The sequence below is a fragment of the Sus scrofa genome, chromosome 4 (assembly GCF_000003025.6).
Source record: "Sus scrofa isolate TJ Tabasco breed Duroc chromosome 4, Sscrofa11.1, whole genome shotgun sequence".
Classification (NCBI taxonomy): Eukaryota; Metazoa; Chordata; class Mammalia; order Artiodactyla; family Suidae; genus Sus; species Sus scrofa.
Window position 1 is genome coordinate 124796833 of NC_010446.5, and position 20660 is coordinate 124817492.

The 20660-nt window shown below is 38.2% G+C and overlaps 2 protein-coding genes across 8 annotated transcripts in view; one reads left to right on the forward strand and one right to left on the reverse strand.

Annotated features, from left to right (window-relative positions):
- Positions 1-16504, forward strand: part of GLMN (glomulin, FKBP associated protein) — a 39380-nt gene extending 22876 nt beyond the window's left edge. For 3 of the 7 annotated variants that reach the window (XM_021090236.1, XM_021090234.1, XM_021090235.1), the window contains 5 exons: positions 1362-1468; positions 2197-2260; positions 14327-14438; positions 15446-15528; positions 15637-16037. In XM_021090236.1, the coding sequence (XP_020945895.1) occupies positions 1362-1468; positions 2197-2260; positions 14327-14438; positions 15446-15528; positions 15637-15747 (477 nt within the window). In that variant the 3' untranslated portion in view covers positions 15748-16037. Of the gene's footprint in view, positions 1-1361; positions 1469-2196; positions 2261-3112; positions 4203-14326; positions 14439-15445; positions 15529-15636 lie in introns of those variants that run through there. The other 4 variants (XM_021090232.1, XM_021090233.1, XR_002343617.1 and 1 more) reach the window with 3 other exon arrangements.
- C4H1orf146 (chromosome 4 C1orf146 homolog) overlaps positions 16505-20660 on the reverse strand; it is a 29969-nt gene continuing 25813 nt past the window's right edge. The window contains exons 3-5 of the mRNA XM_021090830.1: positions 17852-18020; positions 17368-17446; positions 16505-16699 (exon numbers count right to left, since the gene is read on the reverse strand). Coding sequence (XP_020946489.1) covers positions 16565-16699; positions 17368-17446; positions 17852-18020 — 383 coding nt within the window. The 3' untranslated portion in view covers positions 16505-16564. The remainder of the gene's footprint in view (positions 16700-17367; positions 17447-17851; positions 18021-20660) is intronic.

The following is a 20660-nucleotide window of genomic DNA, read 5'->3' on the forward strand; positions in this document are numbered from 1 at the left end:
CAGCTTCTTCGCTTTTCTCGGGCTTCATGGAATTGAGGAGAGCTGGGACCTTGCTCTGGATTATGTTTTGTCTTCAGAGAATGTTGTGGCTGGTTTGATCCTCCATCCAGACCACTGCAACTTTCTCCCTGCCAGCAATAAGGCGGTTGCACTTCCTTATCATTCCTGTGTTCACTGGAGTAGCACTTTTAATTTCCTTTAAGAATGTTTCTTTTGTATTCACAACTGGGCTTAACGGTCTCGCTTAAGTGGCCTAGCTCAGCCTTTGACAGGGCTTGGTCACGAAGCTTAATTATGTCTAGCTTTTGATTTAAAATGGGAGATGTATGACTCTTCCCTACACTTGAATATTTAGAAACCACTGTAGGGTTACTAATTTGCCTAATCTCAGTATTTTGTGTCTCAGGGAATAGAGAGGCTCAAGGAGAGGGAGAGCGATGGGAGAACAGCCAGGCCCTGGAGCAGTCAGAAGACGCCCAGTGCTTTTCACTTAAGTTTACCGTCTTATATGGCATGGTACCCCAAAACAGCAAAGATCACACAGACCACAGATCATCGTAACGAAGAGATAATAATGAAAGTTCCATATTTGGGGGGCATTACCAAAATATGACGCAGAGACATGAAGTAAGCAAATGCTGTTGGAAAAATAGTGCTGATAGACTTGCTTTAAGCAGGGTTGCCACAAACCTTCAATGTATAAAAAATGCATTATCTGGGAAATGCAACAACGTGAAGTAAAATCAAGTATGCTGGTATATTTTTTCATTTCTACTTTTTTTAGAAACCTGAAGTTAGAAATTTGTTGACTATAGATTTAAGTTATATTAACTCCTGGAGTTCCCACTGTGGCACAGTGGGTTAAGAATCCAGCTGCATCTCTCAGGTCACTTTGGAGGCATGGGTTCAGTCCCCGTCCTGACACAGGGTTAGAGGACCTGGTGTTGCCGCATCTGGGGCATAGGTCACGGCTGTGGCTCGGATTCAGTCCCTGGCCTAGGAACTTCCACGTGCCAGGCCGTAAGGATAAGTAAATACTAATGTACTAATTCTCGGAGCTGATGCTGTGGCCTCCTTTTGTTCTGCTGTGCACTTCTGAAGTACTAATGGAAGCTGAAGTCTGTGAATACTGAGGAATTCCGGGTAGAGAACCAAGAGAAGTGCTGTCAGTGCTCTCAAACCAGCAGGACTTGTTCTGGGCGTCTGGAAATAGTGAATGAAAGGAAAGACTAGAAATTAAAGTTAAAAAATGTATTTTGAATGTGTAATAGTTTATTTTGTAGTATCAAGGTGTTAGAAGAACACATGACTGTATCAGCCTCTTACTGAAAGCCTTTCCCAGTTTTTCTTCTGCTTTTCAGGGAACACCTAACAAATGGTTTACAGGCCCACAGCTGGTCTCCCTTCTCCATCTGGTACTCTTTCTCCCAGAGGGCGCTGAGACAGACCTCCTGCAAAACTCAGACAGGTGAGGGATCACTACACGTGGTAAATGCAGAGTAAAATGTAACACCCCTGCTTTGGGAACCTAAACTAAACCAAAGTGTATTGTCCTGCAACTTTATAATCAGTAGTTACTTCATAAAATTACATAAGGATTTTCATATTTAAGTAGTTAGATATTATGTGAAAACAAAATCAAAAACCTTTTTCCCGAAGAATGACTAACAGGATGATCTTGTACCTCTGACGATTTTGTACCTCAAAGCTCATAAAGATTTGAGACTATAGCACAGGTGCATAACGTTAAAAAATTCATGTATGTAACTTACAAAGGGCTTATATGTATGGGCTTTATTGTTTTGTTTTCCAGCACTTAAATCACTTTTCCTCAGATAGAACACATAATTCTGCCTTCAGTATACTAGAATGGATGTTTAGAAGTGGTGGTAAGCACTTATAAAGGGAATCTTAAAACTCTGGGAGCAAAAGATGGTAGTCTCAGATATTAAAGATAACAGGTCTCCCATGGGGGGAAAAAGAATAGTAACTTTCACAATTGTATTTTTGTGAACTTGAAGAATAAGAGTGACATGATAGAGGGAGAAAGTATGTGATAAGATATGTTAAAAAGTTTCTAATGGCAAATATAACTGTAAAAATACACCCAAGGTTTTAACTTAGCGTTACTCACTGAAGTTGTTGATTATATAAAACTGTGCTGTAAGTAACAAGTTATATATTTTTCATTAACAGGATAATGGCCTCATTAAATTTATTGAGATATCTGGTTATCAAAGATAATGAAAATGACAATCAAGTAAGTGAATTTTTTGAAAAAGCAAATGTATTATTCAAAATGCATAAGGAGTGTTTTGTATTTTCTTATCAATACCTGCTTTAGCCAATACTAGTATTTTAACCAGCTACAAAGCTGCCAGAAGTGCCAACAATTATTATTTACACCTACCTAATTTCAAGGCGCCCTTACCATGCCACAACCAGCTCACTTTCTTTTTCCTGTTGTACCTCTGCTCTCTGGCTGTAGGCATTGCTTAGCCCTATTGCACAGTAAGCTGGAGCTCCTAAGTGAGCCACCTTTTGGAACTCAACATATATTTGGGTATCCTGTTTACTTACCCCACCCTGCTCATGATTTACATCTGAGCCATATAAAATCAACCGATAATTTGATATCCCCTCATCAGACATGACAAATTGAAGCATTTTTAGCGCTAAAGCAATCTGTTAACAGCACCTTTTGAATAATGGGTAGGAAGTTGAACTTTTTAAAAATAGTGCATCATTAGAGGTATTCAATAAATAGAAAACCATTTGAGGGAGATTTGTCATACAAGAAAAGTTCACTTCCTTTTTTTTTCTCTCTACCTACTGTAATAGTTGCTTTACTAACTGTAACTACCTGAATCATGTGTGGTTAAATTTTCTAAAGTAATAAAAGAAATGAAAGTAATTGGAATGCCAAAGAGCCTTTAAAAAAAATTTAAGTCATCATTTGGGATGAAAAGTTTATGGGAAAAGTAGCAGTTCCCTTCCCTCTTGACCAAATCTATTAGATTGAGTGAGTTGACCTTCTGTTCATCCCTCTTCAGCCAGAAATATTTGCTGTCATTGACTATGTATTCTGCTTTTTTTCCCTGACATTTTATAGTGAACATTTGCAAACACAGAACCAAGTTGAAGGAATTCTGCAATGATCATGGATTTACTACCATTAACATTCTGCCATTAGCATTTTATTCTGCTTTTATCATGTTTCCTTCTCTCCATCCATCACTCCCTTATTTTTTGATGCATTTCAAGGTAAAGTGCAAACCTCAGCATACTTGCCCATAAATCTTTCAGTGTGTATTTCATTTAAGAAGTTAGAGAGCTCATTGAGTTAAATATTTGCCCATAGTTTTGTTAAAGGTTACATAAAATGTACAAATTGTATATGCACTGAATTTTAACACATGCTGAGATCTGTTATCCAAATCCTTATCAAATATAGAACATTGCTATCATCACAAAAATTCCCTCTTTTCCTTCCCAATTAATTCCGACTTCATCATTCTCACCCATCCCTAGCCTCTGGCCAAGGGCAGCCTCTCCTCTGGCCAGGTGCTATCGTTTCTTCTCCACGTACTCTTAGTGTTTATTAAAGGGTATTTACTCTTTAGCTTTCATTTTTCATAGATAATGTAGTCACAGGAACAAGGGCATATACCTAGTAATAGCTATGACCCCAGGTGGTGACCAGAACTTTTGAATCACAAATACAGTCCTGACTCCTTTCTAAAGGAATTTGTGATAAAAAGACAAAACACGTAAATTCAGCAGCAGTGGAAGCCCTGAGACTTCAGGAAGGAATCCTTAGAGTACGGTATGAGTTTTCTACTTTCATCAGGAAGGCGGCCATACCCGGAGATGATCAGATTTGCTTGACAGGAAGAAAAAGAATCTTCTTAGGAGTGATAGATTTATTAGGTATGAAACACACTGTACTGTAGGGGCAGCACATGGGCCTCTGCCTGGAAAGGGAACACAGAGCAGTTTTAGCATTTTAACTGCAATATTTACTGTGAGATCCACAATTAATACCTCACATTTATTTGGATTGAGCATTATATGGAGAAGAAAGAATATAACCAGATTTTAAGGTTGCATTCTTCTTAATATTTTTTTTTTTCCTTTTTAGGGCTGCACCTATAGCATATGGTGGTTCCCAGGCTAGGGGTCGAATCGGAGCTACAGCTGCCGGCCCACACCACAGCAACTTGGGATCCGAGCCACATCTGCGACCTACACCACAGCTCATGACAACGCCAGATCCTTAACCCACTGAGCGAGGCCAGGGATTGAACCTGCATCCTCATGGATTCTAGCTGGATTCATTTCCGCTGTGCCACGAAGGGAATTCCACATTCTTATTAAAAAAAAATTTTTTTTTTCCTTAGGGGTCAAATATTCAAGTGTTTTCATGCTAGTTACTGTAAAAATTATTATACCAGGAGTTCCCATTGTGGCTCAGCGGGTTATGTACCCGACTAGTATCCATGAGGATGTGGGTTTGACCCCTGGCCTTGTTCAGTGGGTTAAAGGATCTGGCATTGCTGTGGCTGTGGTGTAGGCCAGCAGCTGCAGCTCCAGTTCCACCCCTAGTGCAGGAACTTCCATGTGCCGCTGGTGCAGCCCTAAAAAAATCAGTCCAAGATGGGAACCTAGCATCTTTGAGGCACCCTGTTCACCATGGAAGCATTTCTTCAACGTGCAGTTGCAATAGGTCATGTGTATGAATGAGAGGCAAATCTGTGCTGTGGTTGATCAAAAAATGACAGCTTTTGAGTTTTTAGAAATTTTAAGGAGAAACAAAATGATGCTCTAGTGATGCTGAATTATGGGTGGTTTTATTCAGAAGGACTCTTACCAGTACCTGTTTTTGACCACGTTAAGTGTGCTGACCTGGTAACTAGTCATAGGAAAAGCTGAAAAGCAGTCAGAGGTGTGTACAGAAAAACTTAGAAAAGACAGAGTCATTAAAAGACAAAAAAGTAATTCATAATTGAAGAAATTCTCTTCCTATTTTGGACTCCTGTCAGCCGACTTGTTCTTTTCTTTTCATAACCATTCTCCTCCTCACCTCAGTCGGTCTTGTCTGTCTCTGCATAAGCCGAAGGCACCGACTCCCACACTTGGGTTTCACGTGACTTCTTGACCCGCCATTCCTCTGTACTGGCAAAACCAAGTTTTAGACCTGGTGTTCTCTACTTTTCTGTAGATGTCTTTAGTAAGTGTTAGTTGTTGAATTATAATCTATTCTAATATTCAGCCTGTAATAATTGTCTCTCTCACCTTTACTGTCCACCTGCCTACCAGTTATTTTCCTGAATAATTTGTAATATGTAAAATGAAAGCAGGCTCAAGGGAAACAATGTAAGATTATAAAGGCCACAAGTATTTAAATTATGGTATGTAGGCATATATGTTTTAAGAAAAAAATATCTGGCATTTATACACATATACATGCTTCTATATAATCCACATTTTAGGTTCTCATTTAAAATTTTTTTTCATTTACAATGATTTTTACTTTTTCCTTTACAGCTGGGTTTACAGTGTTGTCAACTTTCTACTGTACAGCAGGGTGACCCAGTTACACATACAGGGATACATCCTTTTTTCTCACACTATCATGCTCCATCGTAAGTGACTAGAGGAGTTCCCATTGTGGTGCAGGGGAAATGAATCCAACTAGGAACCATGAGGTGGCGGGTTCGATCCCTGGCCTCACTCAGTGGGTTAAGGATCCAGCGTTGCCGTGAGCTGTGGTATAGACTCGGCTCAGATCTGGTGTTGCTATGGCATAGACCAGCAGCTACAGCTCCGCTCCCATTCGACCCCTACCCTGGGAACCTCCATATGCCTTGGGTGTGGCCCTAAAAAGACAAAAAAAAAAAAAAAAAAAAAAAAGTGACTAGACATAGTTCCCAGTGCTATACAGCAGGATCTCATCGCTTATCCATTCCAAAGGCAATAGTTTGCATCCATTAACCCCAAACTCCCAGTCCATCCCCCTCCCTCCCCCTCCCCTGTGGCAACCACAAGCCTGTTCTCCAAATCCATGCCTTGCTTTTCTGTGGAAAGGTTCATTTGTGCCGTGTATTAGATTCCAGATATAAGTGAAATCATATGGTATTTGTCTTTCTGACTTCACTTAGTATGAGAGTCTCTAGTTCCATCCATGTTGCTGCAAATGGCATTATTTTTGTTCTTGTTTATGACTGAGTAGTATTCCATCGTGTACATATCACATCTTCTTATTCCATTCATCTGTCAATGGACATTTTAGGTTGTTTCCATGTCTTGGTTATTGTGAATAGTGCTGCAATGAACATGTGGGTGCATGGGTCTTTTTCAAGGAAAGTTTTGTCTGGATATATGTCCAAGAGTGGGATTGCTGGGTCATATAGTAGTTCTGTATTTAATCTTCTGAGGAAAATCTCCGTACTGTTCTCCATAGTGGTTGTACCAATTTACATTCCCATCAACAGTGCAGAAGGGTTCCCTTTTCTCCACACCCTCTCCCAGCATTTGTTATTTGTGGACTTATTAATGACGGCCATTCTTACTGGTGTGAGGTGGTACCTCATGGTAGTTTTGATTTGCATTTCTCTAATAATCAGGGATGTTGAGCATTTTCTCATGTGCTTGTTGGCCATCTGTACATCTTCAGGCAATATTACAAAGCCACAGTAATCAAGATGCTGTGGTACTGGTACCAAAACAGACATATAGACCAATGGAACAGAACAGAGAACCCAGAAATAAACCCAGACACCTATGGTCAATTAATCTTTGACAAAGGAGGCAAGGATATAAAATGGGAAAAAGACAGTCTCTTTAGCGAATGGTGCTGGGAAAACTAGACAACTGCATGTAAGTCAATGAAACTAGAACACACCCTCACACTATGCATACAAATAAACTCAAAATGCTTAAAGACTTAAATATATGACATGACACCATCAAACTCCTGGAAGAGAACACAGACACAACATTCTTACAAACATCAACCTTACAAACATTTTCTTAGGTCAATCTCCTAAAGCAGCAGAAATAAAAGCAAAAATAAACCAATGGGACCTAATCAAACTGACAAGCTTTTGCACAGCAAAGGAAACCATACAAAAAAGAAAAAGACAATTTACAGAATGGGAGAAAATAATTCAGGCAATGCAACCGACAAGGGCTTAAGCCCTAAAATATACGAACAACTTACACAGTACAACAACAAAAAAGCCATCAACTCAATTGAAAAATGGGCAAAAGACCTGAATAGACATTTCTCCAGAGAAGATATACAGATGGCTAAATTATTTTTCTCCACAATTAAAATATATCCCTTGTGTGTTATTTGCAGAGCCAAATGACTTCAGTTTATACACCTTAATATTACAAGTGATAAGACATATTACAATATTACTTGATAAATAAAAAGTGATACACAAATTAGGAGACGGGGAAACCACAGCTTACGCATTTCCTTCTTTCGATTTCTTCATTGTTACGGCTGACTGTGTCCTCGCTTGCAAGGTCCCTGTCTGTTCTGGCGGCCAGTTTCACGGAGCTGTGAAACTGCCTAGTCTCCCTTCTGTGAGAGAGGCTGCAGTGCAGTTTCAATTGTCTATGTAGTAAAGCTCCAGAACTGAGAAGGTTTTAGAACTACTCCACCAGTGAATCATTTGTAAACATTTCAAATTTTTATCCTTAAAACAATTTTTTAAACTCTTGTTACTTTTTCTGGATATTGAAGATAAACAAAATGTTAAGGTGATTTCCTTTGTAGTGTTTTTTTTTTTAAAGATCTAGTACTTTAAAAGAGAAAATTTTGTTTCTACAGCTTCTTCACTCCTATGAGCTTATAAAAATATTACTGTGTTCATCACATGAAAAACTTGTAGGATTATGCTAACAGAATATGCAACAAATTTTCTTTAGCTTAATTTTGGACATTGTTGTTTTGGACATTATTGTAAGTTTTAGATTATGGGCATATATCAAATTATTGCCATTAAAAACTAAAGATTGAATAAAGACCTAGATTTGCACTGTCCAATACAGAAGACAGTAGCCACACATTTAAATATTATTTAAATATTTAAAATGTTACATTAATTTTTAAACTTTTGAATTAAAAATTCACTTCCTCCTTGCATTGAACAGGGCCATTCTGGGTCATCGTTTCTCAGCACATGGCCCCAATCACCACCTGGCTTTTTACAGAATTCAAATTGTAAAAGGTCCTGACACATACTCGTATAGATTGATTTTTAAAATGCATGAAGATACAGTGTGTTAATTAAAAAGGAAGTATAAAAACAGCACCGATTAAAACACAGGAAGAAAATTATAAGAAAACGTACCGGTAGGAGTTCCCATTGTAGTGCAGCGGAAACAAATCCGACTAGCATCTGAGGGCGCGGATTCAATCCCTGGCCTCACTCAGTGGCTTGGGGATACGGTGTTGCCCTGAGCTGTGGTGTAGGTTGCAGACATGGGTTGGATTCCATGTTGCGTGGCTGTGGTGCAGGCTGGCAGCTGTGGCTCCGATTCGGCCCCTAGCCTGGGAACTTCCATATGCCGAGGGTACGGCCCTTAAAAGCAAAAAAAAAAGAAAAAAGAAAGAAAATGTGCCAGTAAATATGGAAACTTTGGTGAAATTTGTTATATAGTATAACCAACCAAAACTGCCACAGTCTACTAAAAGAAATCACAAAAGCAGGTGATTTTTTGCCATAACTTAAAGAGATACTCAAATATATAAAATGTTCCAAAAAATTAAAAAAAAAAAAGTTGCGACTAATGTTACATGTCTATTTAGTAAAATATCACCTCAGTACCAAAACAGGCTAGAATAGCCTGCTAAAGTAAAGGCTAATATCATTTATGTACATATATGCTAATATTACCAAGCCAGATCTAGCAGAAGAAGATGTAAAAAACTTTTTTAAGTCATAGGACTGTTAGGTTTATTCCAGTAAAGCAAGGTAATGTAACACATAGATTAAAGTAGAGAAATACTTCATCATATCCACAGTTACAGGAAAAAAGCATTTGATAACAGTCAGTAATCATGATAAAAATTCTTAATCAACCAGAAAATATTTTTATTGTAATTGCCACAAAAAATGAGGTACTTAGGAAAACATGTATAAATATGTATAAAACTATGAAAAATAGCTCTTTATAGAAAGACCTTAGAAAAACGTTAAGTAGAGACTTGAATACATTACGTGGATAGAAAGACTTGTTATCTTAAAGTTGTCAGTACTTCTGAAGTTAATCTAAAAATTCAGTACAATTCAAATCAAACACACATTAGTTTTTTTTAATGGAGTTTAATGGTTGATTATAAGTTTCAAATGGAGCAGCAGAATTGAAAATAGCCACAACAGCTGTGTGGACCAAGGTGCCTGGATAGGAACTTGCCTTGCCAGGTATCATAATTTATAGTAGTGTTGCTACGTGGATGGACTGACTGGTAGAATACAATAGAGAGCCTAAAAAAAGAAAATACACACACACACACACACACACACACACACACACACACACACTGAGATACAGAGATATGGGAAAATATATGTGTGATTATATGTATGTTAATGGTAGCTTGTATTTTTAAGAGCCATATTGCCAAGCTGTGCTTTAAGCATAGATTAACTCATTCAATCCTCCTACAAGCTAAGTATTACTTTTTCCTTCAATGTACCCATGAGGAAACTGAGGCATAGTGAGGGTTAGCATAGCTTGCTCAAAGCCACATAGTGAGTGGAGGAAGCAGATTTTGAACGTGGGCTGTCTCCAGAGCTCACATTCTTGATTACACCATTGCACTGTGCTTCCTGTCCGAAGTGGAGATGCCATTACAGCCTGGACAGGAAGAATGGGACTGTTCAGTAAATGATGCTGGGCTGGCTGTCATACGTATGGGGGCAGAGACATTGGATGCCTCTCACACCTATTACCCAAAATTGCAAACAAATTAAAGGCTTACAATTGAAGAGAGACTTAGATATTTTTAGAACACATTATAAGAGAGTATCTGTGTGACTTAAGGGGAGAGAAGGGTTTCTTAAGAAAAAGCACTCACTAACCACCAAAGAATAGACTGATAAATCTAGTAACATTAAAACCTAACTCAAGAAAAGAAAATGTGTACTAACTGAAAAAGCCACCAGGAAAGAGAAAAAAAAATCTTACTTCTTTTATCCAGTAGTTAGTATAAAAAATAACTACAAAGCAAGAAGACCACAAATCAGCAAAATAGGTAAAGGATACAGATACTGTAGGGCATCTAACAGAAGAAGAAACAAAAATGGCTGATAACCACAAGATTCCAAGTATCATTAGTGTTTATGGAAGTGTAAGTTAAAACTGCAGTGAGATACCATTTCACACCCATCACAATGGCAAATATTAAAAAGGTGGGTAGCACAGGTGAGGCTACGGAACAGTGACGAAACAAACTGGATAACCCTGTTTGGGCAACCTGGCATTATCCAGTGAAATGGAAGAATAAATACTCTTAACTCGGCAACTCCTCTCAGGTATATATAATTTAGAGCAGTGTGCTTCAAATTGCTGCTCATAACCAAGCATATTAGTGAGTCATTACACCAGTTTAATGGTTCAGACTGGCAATTTTTACAAAGTGAAGTAGAATAGAACTGAACATATCAGGTGGCTTGCACAGATTCTTGAGTGGTGAATATTGCGGCAGATTTTGTGGTCATTGCAAAGAATGATGTTTGAAAGGGGAGGGAGGTGGCACATTGGCTAGGAACAAGCTGTATGGTATACTGCCTACCAACATCGCTTAGGATGCATTTAACGGTCAGTTAGCAGAAGGGCTATGACATTGTACAGTTTAATTTTATAGTAACATAGCACATAGTTGGGAAGCAGCTTGTACCTGCTGTCAGTAAAATTGTCTAAATTTACAATCATTTTAATCTGTGTATTTTTAGAATGAACTTGGTATCCATTTTTTCAAACTTGTGACAAGTGCAAAACTTTAATCCAGCCTGTACAAACTGCATTCAGAACCTTTGTTGGAAGGAAAATACAGAAACATGTGCACATCGAACTGTTGATCTGAAATAGTGACAATGTTCAGAAAAACACTGGCTCTGTAATGAATAAACTTAGCCTTCATTTGAGCCACATTCCAAAAAGAAAATAAGGCTTTAAAGTTTTATCAGAAGTACTCAAAGAAAATGAGTCTACAAAGTAAGTTATTTGCAAGTGAAAGCTTAAAATCATCAAAATTAAAGACAACTAGAAGCAACATGCTGAACCTGTTAATGAGGCCCGCTAATGTTTTGAAAGATGAAACGTTACCCACATTCTTTTAGTCTCAGTAGAAATTAAAAAGAAACCTTATTATCAGTGTATATAATTGCATTTCCATATTATTTGGCAAATGAGAAAATAGCTCACTTGGGCCTGGAAAAGTTATTTTTCCAGCGTATGTGGATATAATGTATACAGTGTGTCTATATTGATTTATTTTCAAGCACATTTTAATGATAACATGGTGTCTTATCAAATCTTTACTGCAAAACATGGATGCAAAGGTTATGATACTTCTTGATGAGACCTATTATAAATTTTGCAACACTTAAGTTGATATTTGGTAATAAACTTACACAAATCTAAAGATCAGCTGTATTTACTGAATCAGAAACACACTGTGGGTCACTGAGACTTAAAAAAAAACTCGTAAAGGAATGATGAGTGGCAGAGCAGAACTGTGGGCAGTTGTCTTTTTAAAAAATCATCAGAGCACTACCAAAGTTGTTTGAAGTCAGTGTATTTTACTTTGGAAAGCTTTGGTGTCCAGGGAAATCCCTCTGGATATTATAATAAATGTATTGTAAAGGTGGTAAAAATTGTTAGTTTTAAAATTTCACTGAGAAGTTCCCTGGTGACCTGGCAATTAAAGATCCAGCTTTGTCACTGCTGTGGCTCAGCTTCGATCCCTGGCCTGGGAACTTCCACATGCTGCAGGTATGGCCCCTCAAAAATTTAAAAAACAAAAGTTTGCTGAGTAGCCAAACTTTTGAAACTTTTTCAGTGGTTAGAGCTAAGCATGACCATTTACTGTATCCTATCAAGGTTCAGTTATTGTTCCTATGGGAAGTTCTAAGGAGGGACTATGAATTCAGGAATAATGTTTCTCTAGTTGTAAAGCAATCTCATTTGGCAGGTATTTTCAAAGATAATAGTGATAAAACTGACATACATGTCTGATATTCTGGCACGCCTAAGAAATGAAATCGGAAGCCACAAGGAAAACATTATATTTCAGTATGTTAAACTTATCTGTGGGTTGGAGAACACATTCCTATTAGAGTAGGAAGACGTAAATGTAATTGCTTTAACTAATGTTCCTGACATTACTGAATAGAATATTAATAAATTCAGTCTAAACATAAAATTAGATATATTGTTACATCTCATTTCTCTCCTGTGAACTTTTTTTTTTTTTTTTTTGTCATTTTAAGGGCCACATCCACGGCATGTGGAGGTTCCCAGGCTAGGGGTCTAATCGGAGCTGTAGCTGCCAGCCTATGCCAGAGCCACAGCAACACAAGATCCGAGCCGCATCTGCGACCTACACCACAGCTCACGGCAACGCCAGATCGTTAACCCACTGAGCAAGGCCAGGGATCCAACCCACAACCTCCTGGTTCCTAGTCAGATTGGTTAACCACTGCACCATGATGGGAACTCCTCATTTCTCTCCTGTAAACTTTTAATCATTACCTTTCAAAGGAGAAATTTAAAACATTCAAGAAAGAATGTTTGATACAAGATACATTTGCTTTGTAAAATACTGAATCAGTAATTCGGTTAAACTTGTTGGCTGAAGAGAATTAGTGAAGCTTGTTTATACCAAAGAATGAATATGACATTAAATTTATCATCATTTGGGGAATAAGATTTCAAATAATTCCTATTACTAAGTAAGTATGGGTAAAAAAAGTTTTTTCAACTTAGACCAACTTTTTTGAAAAGAAACTTTTCCCTGTATTCTGGATATAAGTCCTTTATTATGTACGGTTTTTATAAATATTTTCTAACTGTGTGTGGCGTGTATTCTCATTATTTTCCAAAGAGCAGAAATTTAAAATTTCATTCTAGTCTTTTTTTTTCATTTTTGGCTGTGCCTGTGGCATGCAGAAGTTCCCAGGCCAGGGACTGAATCCACACCACAGCAATGAAAATGCTGATTCTTAACTGCTAAGGCCATCAGGGACTCTGTCAATTTTATTCTTTTAAATTATTTATGCTTTTGAGGTTCTCTCTATGAACTTGCCTTAACCCAAGGTCACAAAGACTTTCTCCTAGATTTTTTTCTTTTTTTTTCCTTTGAGGAAAGGGCCTTGGACAAAGGAGAAGCCTGTGAAAGGAGGGTGCAGTGCACCTGAAGCCTGTCGTCGTGGGGTGGGCGGGGGCAAGGCCCAGGGACCTGGAGGAGTCAGAGAAGGGAGAAAGGAGACTGGCAGGGACAGAGGAGGGAGAAGAGGCCTCAGAAACAGCCGGTGTCTGCAGGCAGCCTGGGGGAGGAAACCCACGCACGCCCCCCAGCTGGGCGTCCGACCCCTCAGGCCCTTTCTGACAGGCCCCCGCCCCGGAGATGGCAGCAGATCACACAGGCTACCCCAGCCTGCATCCCATTACTCTAACCCCTGCCCTCTTCACATGCCAATCACAAGGTCGGGATCGACTGGTGCTTCTGACAGGCTCTAGGTCAATCAGAGGTTCCCACAACCCCTTCCTCAGGTTAATTTGCCAGAGCTGTTCCCAGAACTCAAGAAAACATTTTACTTACTTACAGATGACAAACCTAAACTGTCCTAGGCAGGTAAAATCCCCACGTGTATTGATCACCAGGAAAGTCCATTTGTGTTAGAAACATTTCCATCAACAAGGAAGGAAAAGAATCCTCTGGAACTCGATGTGTGACAGGGCTGTCATTTGAAAGATCGAGAGTCGAGGTGGCATCACTGTGAAGATGGTTCAGAAGGAAGAGAAATGTCTCAGACCTTGTGAATGGTCCTCAAATAATTTTCCCATGGATAAAACTTCCAAATGGCACAGTAATGAACGTACTGACCAGTTACACTTTGGTTTTGATTGGTATGCACATGAAATAACTAGGTGTAGTAATGAACGCATTATTAAACAGTAAACTCTACCTTAAAAGGCAGTGCCTTCCTCATTTTTGTTTCTCCAACTCTCATGTTTTATATTAGTAAGCAATCAATAAATTTTGAACCAAACAATTAATTCTTTTGTTAATTCTTCTGAACAGACTGGATTATGGACAGAACTTGAAAAGATTGAGAATAATTTCTTAAAGCCACTCCATACAGGACTTAATATGTCAAAAGCGCACTATGAAGCAGAAATTAAAAATAGCCAAGGTTGGTAATGTGTAACTTCATTTTCAGTTAGATATAAAAATTAGATTTTTTGAACTGTCATTGATATTCAAAAAAAGAACTGTATCTTGTATTCATCTAATTTATAGCCGACAAGGAACTATGACAGCTGAGTCATTTTCTTTACAATTAAAAATGATTCTTAGGCGTTCCCACTGCAACTCAGAGGAAATGAACCCGACTAATATCCATTGAGGATGCTGGTTTGATCCCTGCCTTGCTCAGTAGGGTAAGGATCCAGCATAGCCACGAACCGTGGTGTAGGTTATAGATACGGCCCGGATTTGGTGTTGCTGTGGCTGTGGTGTAGGCCGGCAGCTGTAGCTCCAATTCAACCCCTAGCCTGGAAATTTCCATGTGCCTCACTTACACCCCCCCCAAAAAAAAAAAAAAAAAACCTTAGCAAATCTGTATGCCCATTAACACTGAGTGAGGTTTACAAAGATTTAAACCAAACTGAAGCCTGTTCTGGTTTAAAACCTCATGTTCTGATTAAGAATCTAATTGTGTTGCAAGTATTTCTGTCTGGATATCACTGTATTTCCTTTTCTACTTTGGGTTCTACCCTTCTATTTCACCTTCAACTATATTTAAACAAATTACAAAAAAGAATCTTTAAAGTCAGCAATTATAATAATCCTGTGATCTTTTCAGTATAGCTAAAGGGTATTTCTGTATGCATTACTAGAAACATCTTTTTATTGGGACCAGTATAATTCTGACTATATTGAAGAAAAAAGTTTATAAATGTTCATTCATCCTATGCATGCCAAAATAGTGCTATTCACCTCAAGAAACATTAATTTACATGTTGCAGAATTTTGATATTTTTGTTTATAGCTTGATTTAAGCATACTCTATCAAACAATGACTTAATTTATACAAACAGCTGACTTTTAGTAACTGATTAAAATAGCTTATACATTTATTACTGAAATCTGAGAGTTGCTTTACTATGACACATGGTCTTTCTTTCCCTTCTCTTCTAGAAGTCCAGAAGTCTAAAGATCTTTGTTCTGTAACAGTAGGTGGAGAAGAGATCCCTAATATGCCTCCTGAAATGCAGCTTAAGGTAGATCTGAACTTTTCCTAAGCTACATCCTGCTGAACCCTTCATTTTTTGCTTTGTGTAGTTTTAAAGGCAGCCAGCCTAGTAACAGTAATTTTCTTGGCATTGCAGGTCTTACATTCAGCTCTTTTCACATTTGATTTGATTGAAAGTGTTCTGGCTCGAGTAGAGGAACTCATTGAAATAAAAACAAAGTCTACCTCTGACGAAAACATGAGATAAAGTAAAAGCTTCATCTCCTAAATAAAAACTAGTAAAATAATGTATTTTCCAGTATGGTTTATTTAATACCTTTGGAAGAGCTTTTCTGTTATATACTGATAGAAATGTAGCTTTCCTCTTTCATCTGTTTCTATAATGACACATTATGGATCAGTAGTAGTATCTGGTTTTAAAAAGGTTATCTACAGGGTAAACAATGCCCATGTGTATTCTGAATACTGATGCTGAAAATCCAATACAAATTAGTAATTTTATATTATGACTTCTAAATTATAGTTGTGAGTTTATAACAACATACACTTGATGTACACACCTAAAAATACTCTGTGCTCCAGGTGCTGACATGTTACATCTTAGAAGTCCCCATGTCAAACTGGCTGTCACAGCAGGGTAAGAGCTTAGCAACTCTGAGTTGGGCCAGTTGATACCCTCTCTTAATTTCCCTTTCTTTCCTTGCCTCAGGAGGAGTCAAGGGGGCAGAGGCCTGTCACCAGCTCTCCAACAGTAGTTACAGTGTAAAAGCATCCCCCAGTGTTTTAGAAATACCAGCTGGCTTGTGGAAACCTAAAAAGTATATATGACTTTTCTTTTAACCTAAGGGGTTAGTTAGAAAATGTTATGTATTTATTTCCAAGAAAATATCTGTTCATCCAAATTAATGTGTATCATTAAGAAACTGCATGAATTTTATAATAATGTATGTACCAATTTTTCTAAACATTATTAAAGGAATTAATAAAACTTAAAAATATAACCACATTTAACTGTACATATTTTATTTCAGTATTCTTCTAAAAGAACATCTGTAATTGATAACCTAACTTGGATTAAATGCACCGCTGCTCAGCTTTATCTTATGAAGTGTTGTCCAGACAGGACTTTGCTCAATGATGTAAGCTTTAGTTGTTATCATTCTGTAGCAGATGCTATCTATGTATGGCTTGGAGGTGATCTGGAAGAAAATGTAAACATGCAGCATTATTTGGAGAAATAAGATATTTTTACAGGGTCACATCATAAAATACCTAACTTTATTCAAGAAGTATCAGTCAGTACCATGTATGAGGTATTAGAGTAATCGAGAGAAAAACACCTGATCTCTGTCTGTAAGGAATTCCAAACATGCGAGCCAAAAAGCAGGACACTGTAAGATCTGCTTCACGGGAGATGTGCTCCCGGTTTAGGAGTAAGGAACACCTAACTCTGGGAGCTGGAAGCACACCTTACAGAGGAGAACAAGCATGAAAATAAAATGGGTAACAGACGAAGTTATAAAATAGTATGTTTGCACTCTGATAGTTCGTGACTACCAATATTTGTACTTCAGAATCTGGAAGAAGATTTAAGGAACCAGTAGGGCCAACACAATGTCTCCATGACTAAATGCTCTTCTGGCCCAAAATGAGTGATCTTGGTAGCTGCTACTAGAAATAAAGTGAGAAGACTTGAGAAGCTGAGTTTCGGCTTGGGGAAGAGCTGCATCTGGAAAGAGCAACTTCTCTGAGGGGAGAGAAGTAGGGTATTTGTCAGTCCTACTGAAGAGAGTGTGCATTTGAAGTCAGGGACCTTAAAAGTCTAACAGTGTGTATGTATATATGCCATTCTCCTCAGGGGACTCACCTTAGCTATGGTGCACATAAGATTAACGGCATTTGCTGCGTTGTGTACTGGAAGTATCCGTAAGTTACTACCCAGGAATCTGAAAAAAAAAAAAAATTAGTAAGTTAAATGGATCACATAACATACTGACATCTGTTATCTTAATTTAAATAAGTGGAAAGACAACACAAACCTCTTACTGTTTGTCATCTGTTTATTCATTCATGCCTACCTTATTCCACAGAGGATCTGATACAGCTTTATGGCCAGAACTTAACTCACAAGGGTTCACTCCTCTGCTTGCAGGACAATCCCCAAATCAGCATGAATTCTGAAACTTGTCATCCTGATTCATAGAACAGCCTATTTGGTCTACGTCTGATTAAACATGGCAGGTTAACATTATGAAGTCTCTTTTGGCAAAGCATAACTTACTTGCCTGAAAGGCTCGAGAACTGAAGTAATAGTTCAAGGAAAGGAGGTGTGTAGTGCCATTGCTCCGTACCTCTGCTGAATCCTGAACATCAGTTTCCATTCCTCAGGCCCATGCAGTGCAGCAGACAGAACCAAAAAACTGTTTTGGTGAATGTTAATAAACTTCTCAATTTTGGCTAGAAATACTTCTTCAGCAGACATGAAGCATTCTTGAGCATCCACTAATAAAAATGCAACTCCTAGGAAAGGTGAGCATAACAGAAAATGTCACTGTGTCATACTGATAAAATTTTTTTTGTAAAGTCAACAAAAATAACTATAAGTAAAACATAGGCTGTACGTGTCTGGGTTTTAAACCCTAACAAATGTAAGCTCCTGTAACAAAAGTCTTACACAAAAAATAACCACGTAAGAGTTTCCGTTGTGGCTCAGTGGCTTAAGAATCTGACTAGTATCCGTGAGGATGCAGGTTGGATCTCTGGCCTCCCTCAGTGGGTTAAAGGATCCAGCATCGTCGTGACCTGTGGTGTAGGTCGCAGACACAGCTTGGATCTGCTGTTGCTGTGGCTGTGGTGTAAGCCAGCAGCTGTGGCTCTGATTCAACCCCTAGCCTGGGAACTTCCTTATGCCGCAGGTAGGGACCTAAAAACACACAAAGACAGATCGTTCTTTTAAGTGCTTAGTATAAAAGGATGACTTAATCTAAATATTTAAGGGAAAAAACTTTCTGCATCAGTAAGCTTTTTTTTTAGACTAAGGCACTGCCTGCAGTAAAGCAATGCCTAATTTTAGTTGCAAGTTAATTTTTCATGTTATAATGATTTTTAAAAGCTGGAAATCAACTAAAGAAAAGTAGTTTTAAACAAGCTTTCAGTTATTTCTTAGAGAAACCTTGGTATGAGACCATAACTATTATATAAATTAAGATACTCAGTAAAGGATCTCTGAAACAGTATCAGGCCTAGAAAAATGGTCCAGAAGGGAAACAATCTAATTAGTTCTTTAAAAGATGAGAGGAAGACACAATCTGAGGAAAGTGACTGTGCGATTATCCTAATTGCTTGAACTTGGCTATATAACCTCTCTAAACCTGAATTTCCTCATCTGAAGGCTGGAATGATCGTTTGTTAAAGGGACTAAATAAGGGAACGTATATCTAGTGGCCTGTGCACAAAGCAGACATTCACCATAAATATTCCACCGCTCCCTCGAGGGCGGTCTGTTCAACCAGGAAGGAGCGATTTGCAGCTCGGAGGCCGATCCAGGGGCTTTGGAAAGTGCCTCTGCTGAAGCACAGATCTATCGGTACCCACCCTAAGCCCTTCACTCCACCGCCTTTATCGTTATCGCTCCTAGCATTTTCCAGGTGCAAGCGGAGCTGCCCCTCCCATGTCTCCAGCTTTCTCACATCCTAAGTTAATGCCCTCCTGTACTCTGCCCGCGACTCACAGTTTCACGATGTCAGGAATGTTTGCCCCGCGTGGTTCTTTTAGTTAGCATTTGTTTATATTATGTTCAGCAGGCTCTTGTACGAAATCACGAAAACCATTACCCTGCACTGTCTGTGTACAGATGGTGACCAATGTTGGGATGATATGGGCAGTACATACTCCACCGATTTCTGGGGAGGGTGGCTTTGTTCTAATTTCATCTTAGTTCCAAAGCAAGGAGTTTAACTACCACACTCTACCGGTTCAGTTTTAGTTCAACACTTATAATCTAAAAAGGAATACACTTTCGTGATTGGCCACATGCACTGCTTTTGCATCAGTAACAAAGTTTTATATGTTTATTCCTCCCACAAGATAACACCTTAAGTTTATTACTTGTTATAGAACTATCAAATTATTAGAACTGACACTCACATATTTTATGAGAAACTTAAATCAAGGAAGTTATTAGCACAAATATACTGTACCAGAGAGAGAGAATATAACTGATCCATCTTCTACCGAATCTGAATACCGAATCTTGTGGCTTCGATTTTCTAGGGCAGTTGCAACTTCAGAACTCTTAGAAAATGTTCAGAAATACAAACTTGAGAAATGTTTAAAATAGTTTAATTAAAGCTAATGAAAATAAAATGTTTAAACAGCTTCTTTTATAACTATACACCTTAAAGATTTGATTGTCAACAGATTAAATGTGCTTTCTCTATGGAGGAAAAAACTTAAAAGACTAAGAACATTTCATTCTGCTGAAACACAGGTTTGGAAAAGAGCTGTGCACTACAGTTATGCTACTTCAGGAAGAAAGTAAGGACAGTATTAAAAGCAAACACAAACTTTTTAAACACTCAAAGATGGATCTAAGTGGAAGGGGGATGGTGGTGTGTTTCTTAGATGGCTGACAGAACCAAGAAGTGCTACGCAAAACGCCACAAGGAGACAACCAGTCCTCCAAATCATTTGTTTACACTGAAGTCACTTTTCACACACTTTTCAAATGTTTTAAGCCTTAGGTGAGTCAGAAAACATTTAAGAAGACCACGATAGGACTTTTGGGTTAAATAGCATTTCAAAATTCATCTAATTTCCTATTCTACCCAAGTAATTAGATATCACCCACGGCACTAAAATATAAGTGGATAATAGTATTTACTTATTGGCTGAAACTCAAAACTTGTTAATCTCCAAACAGCTTTAAATCCCTTAGGTTTACTGACTTCATATTTTGCCTCAGAACATGGATAGCTGAAGCACACAGTCTGGAGTGAGGTCTATAGACACTGACTTCCTTTCCTTCCTTATAGTTGATACTGCTCAAACATGTTAAGTTCAACTAAGACTCTTCCCATGAGTTTTCTTCTGCTGTTTTAAAATTATACATGGCTTCCAGCACTGGCAGATTAAGTAATTCAGGCCAACCCTCCACTGAAA